The sequence below is a fragment of the Elgaria multicarinata genome, chromosome 3, assembly GCF_023053635.1.
Source record: "Elgaria multicarinata webbii isolate HBS135686 ecotype San Diego chromosome 3, rElgMul1.1.pri, whole genome shotgun sequence".
NCBI classification, from domain to species: Eukaryota; Metazoa; Chordata; class Lepidosauria; order Squamata; family Anguidae; genus Elgaria; species Elgaria multicarinata.
In genome coordinates, this window is record NC_086173.1 from 141,897,804 (window position 1) to 141,917,651 (window position 19,848).

General features: G+C 42.4%; 1 protein-coding gene across 1 annotated transcript in view; it reads left to right on the plus strand.

Annotated features, from left to right (window-relative positions):
- Positions 1-19,848, plus strand: part of CFAP20DC (CFAP20 domain containing) — a 184,364-nt gene that overhangs the window by 158,866 nt on the left and 5,650 nt on the right. Inside the window, exon 14 of the mRNA XM_063122092.1 lies at positions 12,414-12,505. Within this exon, the coding sequence (XP_062978162.1) occupies positions 12,414-12,505 (92 nt within the window). The remainder of the gene's footprint in view (positions 1-12,413; positions 12,506-19,848) is intronic.

Below are 19,848 nucleotides of genomic sequence, written 5' to 3' on the forward strand. Positions count from 1 at the left end.
CAGTGGTAAAGCATATGATTTCCATGCTAAAAGCCTCAGACTCAATCCCTGCCATCTCAAGGTAGTTCTGGGGGGAAACTGATCTCAGAAAGCCTGCAGAGTCGTTGCCACTCAGAGTAGACAATACTGAGGAAGATGGATCAATGGTCTAACTTGGTATATGTTCATATTCTGATGAAATACATATTTTTAAAGTTGCATGCCCCTACCATTCACTGTCTCCCTTGAACACATACACATTCTGAAGAACTTACTAGAAAACCTGTGCAATTTCAGAGGCAGCTTGATTTGGCTGCTGGAACAGAGCATCTGTCAGTGTTTCCATTATAAACCGGCATTTTAAAGGTCTATCCATCAACTGCAGATTTTTGTTGAAACTCAGCAGACAAGATCTCTATACAGATGTTCTGTTCTGTTTTTTGTTGATCAATTTGAAGAGAGGGGTTACTCATTTCTTTTTAAGAATGCATGGGGGGATTTTAAAGGTGCGTTTTTGTTGGTCAATTGGCTTACAGTCAATTGGCTTACACTATTGCCTCATCTCACACTATTGCCCCGCTCGTGCTCTTCGCTCCTCTGATGCCATGTTTCTCGCCTGCCCAAGGGCCTCTACTTCCCTTGCTCGGCTTCGTCCATTCTCTTCTGCTGCCCCTTACGCCTGGAACGCTCTTCCAGAACATTTGAGAACTACAAGTTCAACCTCAGCTTTTAAAGCTCAACTAAAAACTTTTCTTTTTCCTTAAGCTTTTAAAACTTGATGTTGTGCAGACTTCTACTGTTACTTTCTACTGTTAGTTTTACCCTACCCTGTGCCTGCTTACCCTACCCTGTACCTGTTTGCATTCTCTTCCCCTCCTTATTGTTTTACTATGATTTTATTAGATTGTAAGCCTATGCGGCAGGGTCTTGCTATTTACTGCTTTACTCTGTACAGCACCATGTACACTGATGGTGCTATATAAATAAATAATAATAATAAATAATCATTATCCAGTTACTTTACCTGTTGAAAGGGAAATACCTTATGCAGCATCACCATGTGCATTCTTGTGCACATCCTATACTTTTTAATGGGATTTATGCAGGAGGCAAGATGTGCCTGACGGATTGAGAGTTGAAAGCAAGGCTGCTAGACACCGTGCATGCTAGGTCACTAGCTGGATCGCCTTATTTTGTTACGATTTTATATGTTTGCAATTGACATAATGAACATTTCCTAGCTATTCATGTGGTAGATGCCAAACTATGTTTAATGGCACATTACTATGGGCAGTATCCAGTTCTGTCAGTTGGCCACCACTAAACACGTTGCACTAGCAGAAATTAAAGTGAATGCAATGGGGAGCTACCACTTGCAAGCACAGCTCCAGAACCTAGCCCAAATTTAGCATTTCCAGAAAATGACTAGTCAGTGGAACTCCTTTCCACAAGCTCCCCTGACTTCTCCCATGCCGAAAGCACTAATTTGGGCTAGTTTGAAGGTGCGCTACCAACAGCTGGCTCCCTGTTGCACTAGCGTTTGTTTCTGCTAGTGCAGCGGCAGCATTGGATAATGCCCCATACACTCTATTACGAATTGTAACTTCCATAAATGAAATATGTGAGCCAGCCCCCTAAAATTTGATAGCATTTCAAATTGTGAGTGTTGAAACGCATAAAGAAAGTTGATTTCTTATTACTTGTTTCCAATCCAATGACTTCATAACCACCATATGTCAAATGCTATCTCTACAATCATGAAGTCTTCTAGTTTATCTTTTTGTAATGGAAGTTGGGATTTTCAAACTTCTAATAAAGGCTGGGGATGACTTAGAGAGCTGTATGTGGTTTGCCTATATGGCATTCTCTGGCCAACATCCACATCCTTTATCTTCAAAAAGTTGTGTTTTGGTTTTTTTACAGTAAATAGCAACTCTTTAAAATTGGCATTGACTCACAGTAATACTTCAGATGATAACTTTCTATTGTCCTTAGCAAAAAATACATAGATACGAATAATGGTTATGGTTTGGTGGAACTTGCGAGCGAAAAGTGAATGGCTTCAAAGAAACCTTGCTATTTTGTGACTACTCGGGCTTATATAGAGAAAACTCCATTTTGTTTATCCACTGCAGGTTTTCAAGAATGTGTGTGTAGCAGATAGGGGAAAGGATTTTTATGTCTTTTGTTCCGCATTGGTGTGTATCAGCAAAGGAAGGCACTAATGGGGGATTTGGAGGGAGGGAAGTTTGAGATTTATTTATTAATTAATTAAATAGTGTTGTGTAGACTAAGGACATGTGTTCAGTTGAACAGCGGTAGGGTAGCTGTCTCATTGTGCTTGTAGACACAATTTTGGGGTAGGAAGGGAACATTATTTCCATAGAATAATTAGATTTTTAAAAAAATATATATCTCTTAGCATTCCTTCACCTGCAGATTTCATCCTTCATACTGTGAGGTCTTTAGAGTTAGAGATAACTTCCTAATCTCTCCAGGATCCACCTGTCTCTGTTGGCAACTTCCTATTTGTACCTTCTCTCAGAGGTCTTGACTGACTTGATCAACTGCACATGTCTTGATCAACTGCACATGTCCAGTATTCGAGGCAATAAGCCTGTTTGCACCAGTTGCTGGGGAACATAGGTGGGAGGGTGCTGTTGCACCATGTCCTGCTTGTTCATCCCTGGCCAATGGCTGGCTGGCCACTGGGTGAACAGAGTGCTGGACTAGATGGACCCTTGGTCAGATCCAACAGGGCTCTTCTTATGTTGCTCCTGTAACAGTGATCATCAGGCAATACCTCTTTCTGTTGTTGATCACTTCGAAGTACCTAGGTATTGAATGGTATTTTTAAATTCATAAATGCAATGGGCCCTGTATGGAAGTCTGCACACACACACACACACACACACAGCTGGTTCTAGTTCTTACAGCTGATTATCATTTTAACTCAATGGTCTGAGTACAATAATAGGGAGGGGGAGAAGCACATTCACATTTATTTTTCCTCGTCTTGAAATTATGAAAAACTCGATAAACATATTTCCCCAAATCCACATTGGAGCTCTGTGGAATTTCTGCATCAGCAATTCTGTTTGCTGAGGCAGAAAATTAAGAGAGTTTCCCCCCTTTCCATCTTGGCTGAGAAGGAGACAGTGTTTGTCCCGAGATTCACCCCAGATTGTGTGTATGCACCAGCAGCAGATGATGTGGAAGCAACATCATGTGCACCAGCAGCAGAACAGCCAACAGAGAGGTGACAAGCCATAGGCAGGTTTTATCTGTCACAACGTTTCTCACTGATGCCAAGATTTGTAGTGGGAAGCAAATCTTATCTCGAATCGGCATAGCTTTCCTGAAAGTAGAATAAACCCCATATCTTTCAAAGGATGCCATAGTGGACATACAAAGGCTCTCTATATTGAGTCAGGTCAATGAAGCTGCTGTGATCCATCTAGGATCACACTTGTCAATCAGCCTCAGATGACACTCTGCATGATCATGTACACTGAGGCCTTTCCCACCCAACAGGCACAAACAACGGTGCATGTCCTGTTGGTGGTCGGTCTGCATGTATTCAGAGACCAAAAAAAAATAGGTTGCAAGCCCTGCGGGGCTTGCGATTCCCTGCCAGCTATGAGTCTGCTTTTTTCAGGTTGGAAAATTAATAATAAGGGTGGGGTGGGGCGGGGTGGGGTAGAGTGTAGAAGTAGGTTTAGTAGACCTGTTGCCACCTGCCTACCTTCTTTAAGCTGCTGTAGTGCACAGGAGCGCCAAGGAGAGACAGATTCAAATTTCCCTGCACCTTCTCTGCCCCCAGGATTGTGGCAATATTTTCATTAGCAAGAAAAATTGCCCTGTTTGGCCCTGCAGGGTTGCAGGGTTGGTGATAGCAATGCAAATTTCACCATATCAGCAGAATATGCCGCCTTTAGTTCAGTCTGTTACAATAACTACATGTGAATGCATAAAACTGCCTTATACTGAGTCAAACCATCAGTCCAACTAGTCCAGTAGGTCTACTCCGACAGGAGGGGCTCTCCTCCTATCCTTCCTGCCTGAGAAACTATTAACTGGAGATACTAGGAACTGTATGTAGTCCAAAATCAAGCTAGATTTGCGCACCATGTGAAATACTTGGCTTGTAGGAGTTTGGTTTTTATAAGAAAACATGGACAAATTCTGTACCTAATTGTGTTCACCATTATGGGCAATTCATAAAATACATGAAGGAGAGACAAACCTGTATAGAAGACTGGACTGAGGTGGGGTGCAGAAATAGGAGGGAAAAGACATAGTATCGGGATTATGGGGGCCAAGCAAATACGCCCAATGAGCTTTTAGGCCAAGAGAGGTATGACCTTATAATTGTTTTAGATATATGTTGTTGCATAAACTACGTGTTCTATGTCCTTATGGGAATGGCTATACTTTATATAATGTATTTTAATGGTTTTTACTTTTTGTGAACCACCCAGAGAGCTTTAGCTATATATAATAATATATAATGAATGAAATGAAATGATCTATTAATTTTAGAGGGGTGACACAATTTCAAAGAGTGAGAAAAGCTGTAGTTTCCTCTGACCTTCCTCTTACTTCCACCACCACATGTGTATTTTATGTACACCACCCTGGGTTCCCTTGCAGATGAAAGAGAGGTTTAGACATTTTTAAAATGAAAAAATAAACATGTACCTGCAGCCGGGAATAACACTACATTCATCCTATGAAGTGGACTCTAGTTGACAAAAGCTTAGGCCATAAAACATTTGTTGGTCTTTAAGGTGCCACAAGGCTCTTTGTTTTGAAGGCATTTCTACGTTAAATAAAAACAACATTCTCCAGAACGCGTTCTAAAAAAAGGAGATCGGGTTAAATAAGGTAATAAGCAAACGGCATGTGGTATCGTGGATTAACCAACCCAAACTCCCTTCTTAATTATAGGACTCCCCAACAAATCTTGTAATTTACTGGAGCAAAACGCTGCCTCCGTAATCATTTCCTAATGGAGCCATTATCCATGATGCTCTGTGATTTTCTCTGTACAGCCAGGAGAATGACGCTGGATTACTTAGCTGTTCCAGTGATTACTAGAAGTTAAGAGTCAAACTCCCTTGACATTTTTCTTTAACCTAAAATCCAGATTTATAATCTCCAATGGGGAGCCAGCGTGAGTGTGTGTGTGTGTGTGTGTGTGTGTGTGTATTTTGTGGGAGGACTGCATTAAGATTTTCTTCCCTGCTGCCTCCAACCTCCACATCTTTTTACTCATGAGGCCAAAACGGGGGCTGCTTTGATGGAAGTGTCAAAGAAGAAAAATTAAGATGCCCCACATTGGTCTCCCATCAAACACTACAGCTTAGGTGGTTGGTTTAGATGAAGTACGTAAATGTTGGGGATGGTGGAACTACACATGTTTTATGCACTTCATATATAGTTTGATCCTTATATTCTGTGGTGCAGGTAGGGCTGGACCTTGGGCCAGGGATAAATGCCAAGTTCTACATTTAGGAAATAGAAACCAAAGGCACAGTTACAAGATGGGGGATACTTGGCTCAGCAATACTACAAACGAGAAGGATCTTGGAATTGTTGTAGATCGCAAGCTAAATATGAGCCAACAGTGCGATATGGCTGCAAGAAAGGCAAATGCTATTTTGGGCTGCATTAATAGAAGTATAGCTTCCAAATCACGTGAGGTACTGGTTCCTCTCTATTCGGCCCTGGTTAGGCCTCACCTAGAGTATTGCATCCAGTTCTGGGCTTCACAATTTAAGAAGGATGCAGACAAGCTGGAGCGTGTTCAGAGGAGGGCAACCAGGATGATCAGGGGTCTGGAAACAAAGCCCTATGAAGAGAGACTGAAAGAACTGGGCATGTTTAGCCTGGAGAAGAGAAGATTGAGGGGATCTCTTCTCCATCCTCCCAGAGTGCAGGACACGGAATAACGGGCTCAAATTAAAGGAAGCCAGATTCCAGCTGGACATCAGGAAAAACTTCCTGACTGTTAGAGCAGTACGACAATGGAATCAGTTACCTAGGGAGGTTGTGGGCTCTCCCACACTAGAGGCCTTCAAGAGGCAGCTGGACAACCATCTGTCAGGGATGCTTTAGGGTGGATTCCTGCATTGAGCAGGGGGTTGGACTCGATGGCCTTGTAGGCCCCTTCCAACTCTGCTATTCTATGATTCTATGAACCCAGGGGGCCTGAAATGACCCCTCTCAGCCTCTACACTGCCATGCGCATGCCAAGGCCCAGGAGGGCTGGTGCTGATCATCGCAGAGTTCTTCTGTCTTATTTTTTTTAAAAAAAAAATCTTATAGTCATGGCATGTACAAGATCACAGATGCTTGTTTTATTTTTTTGCTTTTAAAATGCATTATCTTTTGACACAACAAAACAGTGCTTATTCCCAAGTAAAGGTGTTTAGCGTCAAGGCATCAGAAGCAAACTTCATTTTATTCTTGTGCAGTCATCATGATGCTATGATTTAAGTAAGTTTAAAATGCAAAATTGCACATGCTCAGAGTCTTTCTTCTCTGATATCAGGTATGTAGATGTAGTTGTGAAATGCTGAATGGCGGTGATGTGGGGGGGGGGAAGAGAAGACAAATGTTAATTGTGTGCTTCACAACTGAAGTAACACACATGGCGGTCTAAAGAGGGGGGGCTCATAAGACCATTAAGTCGAGGGTCTAATTTTTTATTATTTTTATTTTTATTTATTACATTTTTATACCACTCAATAGCCAAAGCTCTCTGGGCGGCTCACAAAAATTAAACATAAAAATTAAACATAAAAACAACCAACAATTTAAAAACACGAATACGAAATACAATATAAAAAGCACAACCAGGATTATTATCTAGCTCCACCACTGTTTCCATTAGACCTTGATATGTGGGGGAAAGTGTACTATACTATACATTAGACCTTACTAAAGAAGAAGATGTGTTTTGGGCTTCTTGCAGCCCAGCCCCAATTTCAGAAGGAGTCTGCATCCCTACCATATTTGCAGTCACCATGTCTGGCCATGGAATCAATGGTTCAGGCCAAAAAAATTGCGCAGTTCAACTAAGATAGTCCTTACGAGAACTCTCCGCCCACCAGCCAATGTAGTGGCCACTGTTAAGAGAAGGGCAGGGGATCCAAACATTACTGAAGTGTTTCCCTCCCCGTTTCCTGGCAGCCCGAAGCTGAGTTCACCTGCCCAGAGCCCCAGCATATGTTTGTAATTTCCATACTCATCGTAAGAACATAGGAAGCTGCCTTATACTGAGTCAGACCTTTGGTGCCTCTAGCCCAGTATCAACAGTGACAGTGGCTCTCCTGGACTCCAAGTAGGGGGAGGGGTTGTTCTTGCCCTACCTGGAGATTATGATGATGATGATGATGATGATGATGATGATGATGATGATGATGATAAACAAAAAAAATGGCTTACCCGCCTCTCCATTTGATCGACGCAGAGAACAACAGTAAATATAAAATACATAAAACTGAATAAACATAATATACATTGTTAAGACATCCTAAAAACCTGGGACCTTCTGTACGCAAAGCTACAGCCCCTCCTCTGACATCCCTGGACCCTGTAAGTGCAGAGTGCTTTCCCCTCACCACTAGGGAATTGCATCAAGCATCCATTATCAGGCAATAGGGGTCAGGATGCCCAGGTCACAGGATATAGCTTCCAAGCCTGCTTCGAGTCCTGGCCACCATTTCTCTTGTTAAGAAATGGCATACCTGTAGGAGCCCCCACCCCTTTCCACTGGACCATCAAGCTACTGAAGGAGACAGTGCGGAATATTGAAGGCCAACAGTAGCAGGGACTTACAGAGTCTGATATCTAGGCAGTGTGTCAGCTGGGGAGCTAAAAGAAAACGGGATGATCAAGGCGATGAAATAGGAGAGAGCTGAATCTCCCATACTGGTTTGAAATTGGACAAACACTTCAAGGCAGGTGTTGGAGGATAAGATAGAAATGTAGGCCACCCTTACCTAATATGCTTTTTGCATGGAACTTCTGAAATAATATATTAGTACAGTTGGGTGTCATTTATCCAGGTGATTTGATGATCAGAAAACAATCCACGGCTAACAGATGTCCGGAAGATAAATCCTATTGCTTTATAAATGGAAGGAGGGGACGTAAATGCATAGTGATTGCATGAACTGATTCACAGGATGTTGGCAGTAGAGGTAGAGAAACATTACACTGTGACTAAATATATAGTTTGCCACTGTGTTTTATTTTCAGATATATTTATATCTTGTAGGGATGTCTGCAGCTGTAGGTCCTGGGCATCTTTGAAAGTCATACTAAAACCTGCCTGCCCGCCTGCCCGTTCAGCTTCTACTCAGAAAATGTTCCCACTGCCATAAAAGTATCATGAGGAATTTTTCCAGGCTTCTGATACTGAGTTCCGTAGCTCAACTTATTATTAACATTAACCATTATTGGGCAGTATCCAACTGTGTTATTCCACTAGCGCAAATGGCATTGCGCTAGCAGAAACTAGGTTCTGAACTAAATGTAAGAGGAAGTTATGGCTGTGGAAGCGGTTGGGCATTATGCTTGCACAACCTGTTATGCAAGAGGTTCTCCATTTCACTTCTGGAAGCAGTTGCACACATAGTTGCACAAGCATAATGTACAACTGCTTGCCCAATGGAAAGATTCGTCAGAGTTCCACTAGTACTATTTGAGTTTTGCAGATTGATACCGTTGGATATTGCCCATTGCCTATGTTTGGAGAGTGAAAATCACTAGAGATATTGTGTGTACCACTAAAATAAGGTTATACCCGATATTGGACAAACATTTGTTGAGAAGTGTGTACTGAGCATTTAAGCTCCAGGCTGATATATCTTCATCTAAAGCAGGGACATTTTTGCTCTGGTAAACCTATTATCATTTTAAATAGCTCTTTGACTGTGAAATGGATAAGACAAGCTCACACGTTTGCACAGTCCACACTTTTGCACAGTTGTTTACACTCTCCAGCTGGAGATAGACAGTATTTTTATTATTATTATTATTTTGGGGTGAGGGGGAGACGGAAGTTGGTAAGATAGAGGCATTGCTGCTCGTGAAGTACTAAGTATTCTTTTATCCATTGTTTCTTTGAGTGAAACAAGTTTTGCAGGTGTTTTATGCCTCTTTCATAGCATATCCTTAGCTATTCAGGGGGGACCCTATTGTCCCATCTCCAGCCGTTCCTGCACCCACACCCACCCCACCCAGCACTTCCAGACGTGGAAGGTGCCCAAGATACCTCATACATTGAAAACAACACCGTTCTTGAAACTGGAAGGAGAGAAGGAACTTGCCTCTTTCTCTCTCTCTCTCTCCAGTGCTAACAAAAGGCATGGCCATGTATTTTTATTACAATGGATGTGATTCTGAAGTAATGTTCCAAGCTGCAATTTTGGAAGCCTTTGGCCTCTATATTTTGCTGGATCAGCACTAAGTACTGTTGCACGCAGCATTTAAGCAATGTCGGTATTAAATTATTTCCACAGGAGAGCACTTTGTCAAAGAAGCATTTTCTTCAAGTTGCACATCCAGATGGACTGGTACAGGCACTCCTGGGAATGTTAGAGATTTTCTGTAATGCTATTTACTGAACAATTAATCCATGGGGCAGGACCACTACTTCTTTTCAGCCCTACAATCATGCAGTGAATGGCAGAGTTTAGTTGCCAGAGAAAAGACTCAGCTTTTTTTAAAAAAAAAACTACAACCCCAATTTCTAATTCTCATGCGTGCCTAGAAAAGCTTTGAAAAGACTGAGAAAATATCTGCCAAAAGCTCTTGAGTCTAGAGACCATCTTCATAGAGCTTCCAGTGGCCAAAAATGAAGGAGGTTATTTAGACCATCTTCATAGAGACCATCTTCATAGAGACCATCTTCATAGAGCTTCCTCCTCAGAGACCTGAGCCCCTACTGCTATGTTTCTACTCAGTGTCTGTCAATTTACCATGGATTCTATTGCTCTTTCTCCTCCATAATTATACTTTTCCACTACTTTAAAACAGGGCTACTAACAAACTTTGGTAATGTCCCTGTGTAGCTCCATTTGAGGAGGAGGTTGTGTATTATATTGGAATGATCCAAAAATGATTTACTTTGACATATTTTTAGTACCAGGCAAATACTTTGTTATTTTTTCCAGGATTTTAAAGATTTATTAAGTTGGATCTGGGATCTGCCCTCCATGAGAGGAAGGGGCCTCCTGTGAGAGGAAGGGCTCTTCTTGTGAAAGGTCCCTCCACCCAGTTTTTGGGGATCCCCTCCCAAACACACACACAAAACACAGCTCATCCCATTCAGCAGGGTCTCCTGCTTCTCTGTCATAGCTGGAGGGGCTGCCATGGAAAGGAAGGGGCAGGGGAATCCAGTTCCACCAGAACAGTTGATCCAGCATAAACCTGGATCCAACCCACTGACCTGGTTTGCATGACACAGTAAGCCATGGTGGGTTGTGAGCCTTGTTTGTGTCAGCATGGCTTGTTGTGATATCTGAATCCAGCACAGGCAATTCGGCACCGTTTGTTAACTATGCACAAGCCATCCTGAGAACTGTTGGGTTGTTGAAGGTGGTTTGTTCTCAGGGTGGCTTGTCATGACATGAGAACCCGGCAGCATGGCTTGTCACCAGCTTCTCGGCACAGGCTACAGAGCCACCTGGCAAGAGCAGCAAAAGCCCAGCCCCTCCTCATTTATTTATTATTTATTTTATTTTATTTATTTATTACATTTTTATACCGCCCAATAGCCGAAGCTCTCTGGGCGGTTCACAAAAATTAAAACCACAGTAAAACACCCAACAGTTTAAAACACAATTACGAAATACAGTATAAAAAGCGCAACCAGGATAAAACCACACAGCAAAGTTGATATAGGATTAAAATACAGAGTTAAAACAGTTAAATTTAAATTTAAGTTAAAATTAAGTGTTAAAATACTGAGTGAATAAATTCACTTGTCTTGAATGCATTTGTAAGCATTTTAGAAGGAGGAGGAGGAGGAGGAGGAGGAGGAGGAGGAGGAGGCATCCCGCCCCCAAAATACATGCGAACAAAGTGGTTGCTCTGAAAAAGGGTCATGATGGGGAGGGAGCCAATAAACTCCAACTTGTCGATTTCATCCTTCATTATGTCGAACTCACACTTATCAGTTTCCTTCCCCACTTCAGCACATCCCTTGACTCTGAACAGCTGATCAAGTCAGAGTTATTGGGGCGGGGTGTAATAACTGTGGGAGTATGGGTGTAATTACTGCAGGTGTGTTGGGGTACTTACCGTACAAATGGTTTCACGGTTTTTTAAATTTATTTTTGTGTCATTTGCAAGTGCAAAAACAAAAATCCAAACCCATTTGCATTCATCTGAAACACCAAAATATAAAAGTTGCAAATGGAAAAATTGCACAGAAAGGGGTAGCAATCAGAGTGGGGCAAGAAGCTGGAAAAGTTTCCCTCCAGATGAGGATACGAGAGGGCTTGTACCGCAAAGGACACTGGGATATGTGCAAGGAGTTGGCTGGAGGACTAAGAGGGAAAGAAGCCATGTCCATGATGTGTGAACTGGCCCATTGTTTTTTAGTCCAAATCTGTACATGTCTACCTGGACGTAAACCCCACTGAGTTCAGTGGGACTTACTCTCACTTAAGTTGACCTAGGATTGCAGTCTTAATGCTTGTAATATTCTAAATCCAGTTGATATTACTGAAGTATTGGACAATTTTAGACTGTTTACACTGGTGATTTAGCCCTAAATGATTGCTGCCATATTTCTCATGTTATATTCATTGATATGAGCACAGTCTTTTTACTTTTGTGTTAAATTTGAATGTACACATATAATTCACACACTTTTTGCATTATATTTTAATGTTTTGTTCACTGTTTGGGAACATTTTGTTATAGAGCATCTCGTAAATGTAATGAATGAATTTGCATTTGTGCATCTCATCCTGGGATACTAACCATCCTTGTTTGATACAAGGAAGTACTGAATTACTTATATCAGATATAACTATTTGGAGATGAAGTATCTGGTGCTCTTGCTACAATGTCAGATGTTGCTAGTCATGCCAAATATACAGCATAGCAGGCTATTCCTGCCCACCCATAAAGAGCAGAATACAAAAGTAAGATAGGATGGAGTGATTTGGGCCATTTTGGGGAAACACTTCCCTAAAAAGTAGGATTGATATGCATTTGACCGTCTTTCTTTTTTTTTCTATCATGTTTTGGTCAGAAAAAGTAAAGACATGGAGGTATTTGGGCAGAAGAGAGAGAGAAAGAAGTGTTAGATGTTTAATGGCTACAATGTTACACAAAGTTGATCTGCTCTTTCACAAGCTACACCTTTTTTTCTTTTTCAGAAAGCTGATAGCTAAAATTGTGTTTTTCAGGGACTGGTTGAACGTGTTCAGCCCTCCTATAATTTCTCCAAGTCAGCAACGGGCAGAACATGCTGAAACCACAGCAAACTTCAGCACTCAAGGTAAGACTGGTATGTATGGGAAGGAATGTGTCCCACTCAGTTGTGACTGAGCCTAAATGGGAGCAGAAAGTCACAGGTCTACAGGGAAGAAGTTGCAGCAAGATGCCATACTTCTTCCTGCAGCCAGGAATGTCCCAATTCATCGTTCTGTGTAAAGATGGACCACTTCCAGTGTAATAGTTCCTGCCCATTGGAATCTTCTGCGCCCCACCCCATGATTCTGAACGTCCAATGACTCTAAACACTCCAATAAAATGAAAGACGCTACGGGTCCTGGAAGCCATGGTCCTGGAAGCCATGGTTCCAACGTGCAGAAAATTCATGACAAGTGGGACATTCAGGACAGATAAAAAGAAGTTCTTCCACATTAAACTGTGGAATTCACTACCACAAGACTTAGTAATGACCACCAATTTGGATGGCTTTAAAAGATCAGACAAATTAATGGAGGAGAAGGCTACTTGTCCTGATGGCTAGATGCTACTCCCAGTATCAGAGGCAGTATGCCTCTGTATGCCAGTTGCTGGGTGGCATGAGCAAGAGGGTGCTATTTCATCATATGCCACTTGTGGGTTTCCCATAGATGGCAGGTTGACCACTGTGTGAACAGAATGCTGGACTAGATGGACCCATGGTCTGATCCAACACAACTCTTCTGATGCTCTTATGTCCTTTAGAACTTAGGATGGGATGAGTGGACTGAAATGGTTTATATTGCTCCTTCTATTTTATTGGTTTAAACCAACCTTCCCCTAACCTGGGTCCCTTCAGGTATTTTGAACTGCAACTCCCACCATCCTTGGCCATTGGCCATGTTGGCTGTTGTACAGTCCAAAATACCTGAAGGGTCTCAGGCTGGGGATGGCTAGTTTAAACATTAATTCAAACATTTATTTTAAGATGATATTATCATAGTTGTACACTGCCTCAAAAACAATGTCTATTTTGTAAGACAAGTCTCTTAAATAAATAATAAATGAAATAGCAGATATTGTTCTGATACCTTTTCTCTGGGTAGTTCAGCTGACACAAAATGCACCATGCAAGGTCCTACACAAGAGAGAGATGTGGGGAGAAGAATAGCAAGGACTATACGGAGGAGTGAGTAGCAACACTAAGCCCAAACAATTAGTGTTGCCTTGCTAAATCAGACACAAGATCGATCTCGACCAGCATTCTGTTTCCCACATTAGGCAGCCAGATGCCCCCTGGAAGCCCACAAGGAGGCTTTGTAGGTAACAGTCCTCCTCTGTTGTTCATCCCCAGCTATTAAGAAGTCTACTTCCTCTGAATAGAGGGCCTCCCTCTTGCTATCAGGGCTAACAGATGCTGATTGGTCTGTCCTCCATGCATTTGTCTCATCCAGCCTTCCCCAACCTGGTGCTTTCCAGATGTTTTGGATTACAAATCCCAGCATGGGAGCTGTCATCCAACATGGCCTATGGTCAGATATTATGAGAGGTGTAGTCCAAAGATCTGGAAATCTCCACATTGGGGAAGCATTTGATCTTTGAATAATTCCTTTGCACCCACCCACTCAATGCACCTTCTACCAGTTTAAAATGTCACCCTCAATAAATTGAGTATGAGCTTAAACAAGGGAGTGCTTATCCTCAGAGCATAGAATGCTGGCCAGCTTATATTTTATTTATTTATTTAGAGTATTTTTATCCCGCACCTCAGCCAAAAAGATTCCCGGAGCGGCTTATAATTGATCAGTAAAGAAGTCATAGAATATGAAGGGGCCTACAAGGCCATCGAGTCCAACCCCCTGCTCAATGCAGGAATCCACCCTAAAGCATCCCTGACAGATGGTTGTCCAGCTGCCTCTTGAATGCCTCTAGTGTGGGAGAGCCCACAACCTCCCTAGGTAACTGATTTCATTGTCGTACTGCTCTAACAGTCAGGAAGTTTTTCCTGATGTCCAGCTGGAATCTGGCTTCCTATAACTTGAGCCTGTTATTCCGTGTCCTGCACTCTGGGAGGATCGAGAAGAGATCCTGGCCCTCCTCTGTGTGACAACCTTTCAAGTATTTGAAGAGTGCTATCATGTCTCCCTTCAATCACTAGTGCAACTGCTGGAGCAGCAATAACACTTTGCAAAAATCTTCAGGATTGCGCTGTCAGTTTCATGAGACCAATTCAATGTCTTAAGCAAGCAGTCCTGATGTGAATGTACTGATGAACCGACAACCTTCAAGCAAAAGCCTCTTATCCCGCCCACCCACCCCCTCCGGCCTTCTTTTGCCAGGCCATTGCCCTCATGATTACAACGGGCTTTTATCATTACCTCCAAATGCCGAGCGCTCCATGTGCGATTGCCATATATCTCAGTTGTGCATTTTGGCTACTGTTGGGGATAAAGCCATCTCAATGATTTATGCTTTAATATCAGCAACGCTTCTCAAATTGGGAATCTTTTCATGGGGGTGTAAATTTGTAATCGCTTATGACAGCAGAATAGCTGTCAAGGCAGGACCTTGCTTTGAGGAATCTGACAATACTTTATGTTAAAGGCCTTAAACATGCCAAAGGGAATGGGATGGTAATCCTTGAGTTAAAGACAGACAGACAGACAGACAGACAGACAGACACACACACACACACACACACACACACACACACACACACATATATATATATATATATATATATATATATATATATATGATCACGGCCTGAGAAAATCCTTAATGTCAGCCTCATAAAGTCCAAATTTTCCTGCAGACACGCTGTAATTCCCACAAATCTAAAGCTGAGGAGTTGGAGCTTAGAAACCACATGAATCTGTTCAACTAACCTGCCTTAAAATAACAATACATTTAACATTTGTTTGGAAAATTTGATTTGGGACGTTTATGCTTTCCCTTTTACAGAACTTCATTTCAAATGTTTTTGTATGCAAAGGACCTGGTTTAAAACAAAACAACAACAAAAAAGGAGTGTGCAGCATTAAACCATCCGATAGAACTCACTACCACTGGATGTGTGTGTGCATTGCCAGTTCAGTTCAAAATGAGGCTGGAAATATTCACGAATGTGAATTTGGCCAAGAAGATGTGTTCATGTCCCTTCAGACTCAGTTTGCCTATATCTATTTTTTATATTAATGTATTTATTTATCTACCATGTTTGTACCTTGTGTTTTCTCCATGGAGGTGACACATATTTTGGATTGCCAGAAACATAGAGAGGATATCTGGGAATCTCTTACTCCATTCCGACGATCCCTGGATAATATCTGGTATAGCCCAAAATAATGGATTAGACCCAGCAGGCTATGGGCTATGCCTACCAAACAGGAAATATCATTTTGACCTGGTGCTGCATTGCCTTCATAAAAGTGCATTTATAGCTCAGTGCTTCTTCTAATACTCCCATATCACATCTTGTAACTGTGCATTTGGTTTCTATTCCCTAAATGTAGAACTTGGCATTTATCCCTATTAAATTTCATTCTGTTGTTTTCAGCCCAGCACTCTAGCCTATCAAGATCACTTTGAAGTTTGTTTCTGTCTTCTAGCTAATACCCTGGAAGACAGAAACAAACTTCAAAGTGATCTTGATAGGCTAGAGTGCTGGGCTGAAAACAACAGAATGAAATTTAATAGGGATAAATTCCAAGTTCTACATTTAGGGAATAGAAACCAAATGCACAGTTACAAGATGGGGGACACTTGGCTCAGCAATACTACAAACAAGAAAGATCTTGGAATTGTTGTAGATCGCAAGCTGAATATGAGCCAACAGTGCGATATGGCTGCAAGAAAGGCAAATGCTATTTTGGGCTGCATTAATAGAAGTATAGCTTCCAAATCACGTGAGGTACTGGTTCCTCTCTATTCGGCCCTGGTTAGGCCTCATCTAGAGTATTGTGTCCAGTTCTGGGCTCCACAATTCAAGAAGGATGCAGACAAGCTGGAGCGTGTTCAGAAGAGGGCAACCAGGATGATCAGGGGTCTAGAAACAAAGCCCTATGAAGAGAGACTGAAAGAACTGGTCATGTTTAGCCTGGAGAAGAGAAGATTGAGGGGAGACAGGATAGCACTCTTCAAATACTTAAAAGGTTGTCACACAGAGGAGGGCCAGGATCTCGTCTCGATCCTCCCAGAGTGCAGGACACGGAATAACGGGCTCAAGTTAAAGGAAGCCAGATTCCGGCTGGACATCAGGAAAAACTTCCTGACTGTTAGAGCAGTGCAACGGTGGAATCAGTTACCTAGGGAGGTTGTGGGCTCTCCCACACTAGAGGCATTCAAGAGGCAGCTGGACAACCATCTGTCAGGGATGCTTTAGGGTGGATTCCTGCACTGAGCAGGGGTTGGACTCGATGGCCTTGTAGGCCCCTTCCAACTCTGCTATTCTATGATTCTATGATCCTATAACCACCTACCTCCTGTGCCGTCCTGTGTCTGGTTATTTAAGGCAACTGGAATGTTTCTGCAGATGAAGTGGATAGTTTTCTAATCCTCCTGGACTGTTTTATGTCTATCCACACTTCTCTTTGGCCCCGTTCAGAAGACACCTTAAACCATGGCTTTAACCATGGTGGTTAAGCCAGAAAGCTGGGCTGTTCACCATGGTTAAAGCCATGGTTTAAGGTGTCTTTTGAATGGGTTCTTTAAGTATTAACAAAGCTCAACCTTGCTTAGCTTCTGAAATCAGACTAAATTAGCTGATTTGGGCAGATATGGCTGTGGCTATCCAGGTACATCTAATGCAGGAGCCTTCAGACCCTGGATCCACCTTTAACCCCAACCTGCCACATGGGATCCATATTTTATTTTATTTTATTTTATTACATTTTTGTCCTCTGTGGTTATGTCTACACTACAAACATCCTGATTTAATGTGTGGGAATTCTAATTTGAGGGGGAGTTAAAAATCTCTAACAAAAATAATTCTTAACGCCTGCACCAAACTACAATTCCCAGGAGTCTTCGTAGGAAGCCAAAATTGTGTATGATGCGGGAAAAGGGGTTAGGGAGAAGGGTTTTTTTTCCTCTCTCATAATACTGGAAATTGGGATCATCCAGTGAAACTGACAGAGGAGACAAAATTAAGTAATATTTTGCACCGCGCATAAGTAAAACATGAAATTTGCTGCCACGAGATATGATGTTGAACACTGACTTTAAAAGCGGTTTAGAGACATTCATAGCTCTTAGGGCTTCCCTACATGAGGCTTTTATCATGCGCTCCTGATTGGTCACTCATGGAAGTTTGCAGTTCCTTTACACAACATCGTCACTCTCTCCAATCCTTTGTGACCAATATCGCAGCTATGTCTGCCCCAAAAATACATGCACAAAGCCCTCTTGGGTATGTGGAACTAGTTGTACAATTCCTTAGATCCCAGCCCTGAATATTGCACCATTGTAAGACTATGTTATAAACTCCTTCCGTGCCAAGGAAAGCATTGCAATTGGCATTCTCTCACTACTTAATGTGGCTGACGGATCATGTCCCAGGGTCAGCTGCCCCCTTGCCTTGGCATAAACATATGGACTATGGGTTGGACTTACTCCTGGTTACAGAGTAATCCGAGAGAATTCACTCATCTTAAGTCCCATTGCTCTCAGTGGGTCTACTCTAAGCAGGAGTACACCTGGATCCTACCATCTGTATCATTTGAGCTACTTCTGCAGTGCAAATGCCCGTAGGATCAAGCTGTGGGGACCTTAAATCTGAGAATGAAGCTGCATCATGGTTGCGCCGATTACAAGGCAGGGGAAGCGGCAGTACCAAAACCAGCTGCCAACTGAGAGAGGTTGATGCCTCCTAAATCACAAGGGCATGTGAAAGCTTGGAGATAACAAAACCAAGTTATCAGCCAGGAAAACCTGTGGTTATTTACTACTGGTAAGAAATATCCCTGTCAACTTTTATATGCATCTGTAATGATATACTAAAACAAAAACGGGGTGGGGGGAGAATCAGTTTTGTTGTTCATACTAATAAAAGATCTCTAGGATATCCTTTATTTGGAGCGTAACTCATGGCGAACACATGAAAGGCCTGGGTGTTTTGCTTTTATTTTTCCATTTTATAGATCCCTCTCTGTTTGCTTGTTAAGCATTTGCGTCTTCTGGAATATATCTTTACTCAACGGAGAGATAAGTGTAGGGTTGAAGGAATGTGAAGAACACTTCCTTTTGTAAAAATGAAAAAAACAAAACACCTTTCCGTAATGATGGTCACGGTTATTCTCTTCTCTTTCTTGCCTAAGAATTGCTTTGCCAGATCAGACCTAAAAGGTCCACGGACTCCAGCATTTCACTACAGACTGAGGACGGGCAGACACCTCCCGGCATTCATCAGCAGAGTGTGGAGGGAGCAGTCTTGCCCTGCTACTTGTCCCCATCATGTAGTATCCATGCTGGATGGCAGCTTGTCTCAACCTGCTGCCCGCCAAATGTGCTGGACAGGCTGACTGGGGGATGCTGGGAGTTGTCCAACACACCTGGAAGGTACTTTGGTTGGGGCAAGTTTCTGTACATGGGGATTCTGTTTAATTACATTGGCTGCAATCCTGTACACACTTTTCTGGGACTAAGTCCCATTGAACTCACTGGGACTTATTTCTGAATAGAAACATGTATTTTTATTTATTCTTATCATTGTTACATTTATACCCGCTCTTTTTGTACTCTTGCAAGAAACCCAAGGCAGCTTACGTGGTCAGAGAATCATAGAATGGCAGAGTTGGAAGGGGCCTACAAGGCCATCGAGTCCAACCTTTTCCAGGTCCGGGCCCAATTCAAAGTGCTGGTATTGACATTTAAAGCCCTAAACGGTTTGGGGCCAGGTTATCTGAAGGAACGCCTCCTCCCATATGTACCTACCCGGACCTTAAGATCATCTACAGGGGCCCTTCTCCGTGAGCCCCTGCCAAAGGAAGTGAGGCAGGTGGCTACTAGGAGGAGGGCTTTCTCCGCTGTGGCACCCCGGTTTTGGAACGAGCTCCCCAGAGAGGTCCGCCTGGCGCCTACACTGTACTGCTTTCGTCGCCAGTTGAAGACCTTTATATTCACTCAGTATTTTAACACTTAATTTTAACTTAAATTTAAATTTAACTGTTTTAACTCTGTATTTTAATCTTATATTTGCTGTGTGGTTTTATCCTGGTTGCGCTTTTTATACTGTATTTCGTAATTGTGTTTTAACCTGTTGGGTGTTTTATTGTGGTTTTAATTTTTGTGAACCGCCCAGAGAGCTTCGGCTATTGGGCGGTATAAAAATGTAATAAATAAATAAACCCCCTGCTCAATGCAGGAATCCACTCTAAAGCATCCCTGACAGATGCTTGTCCAGCTGCCTCTTGAAGGCCTCTAGTGTGGGAG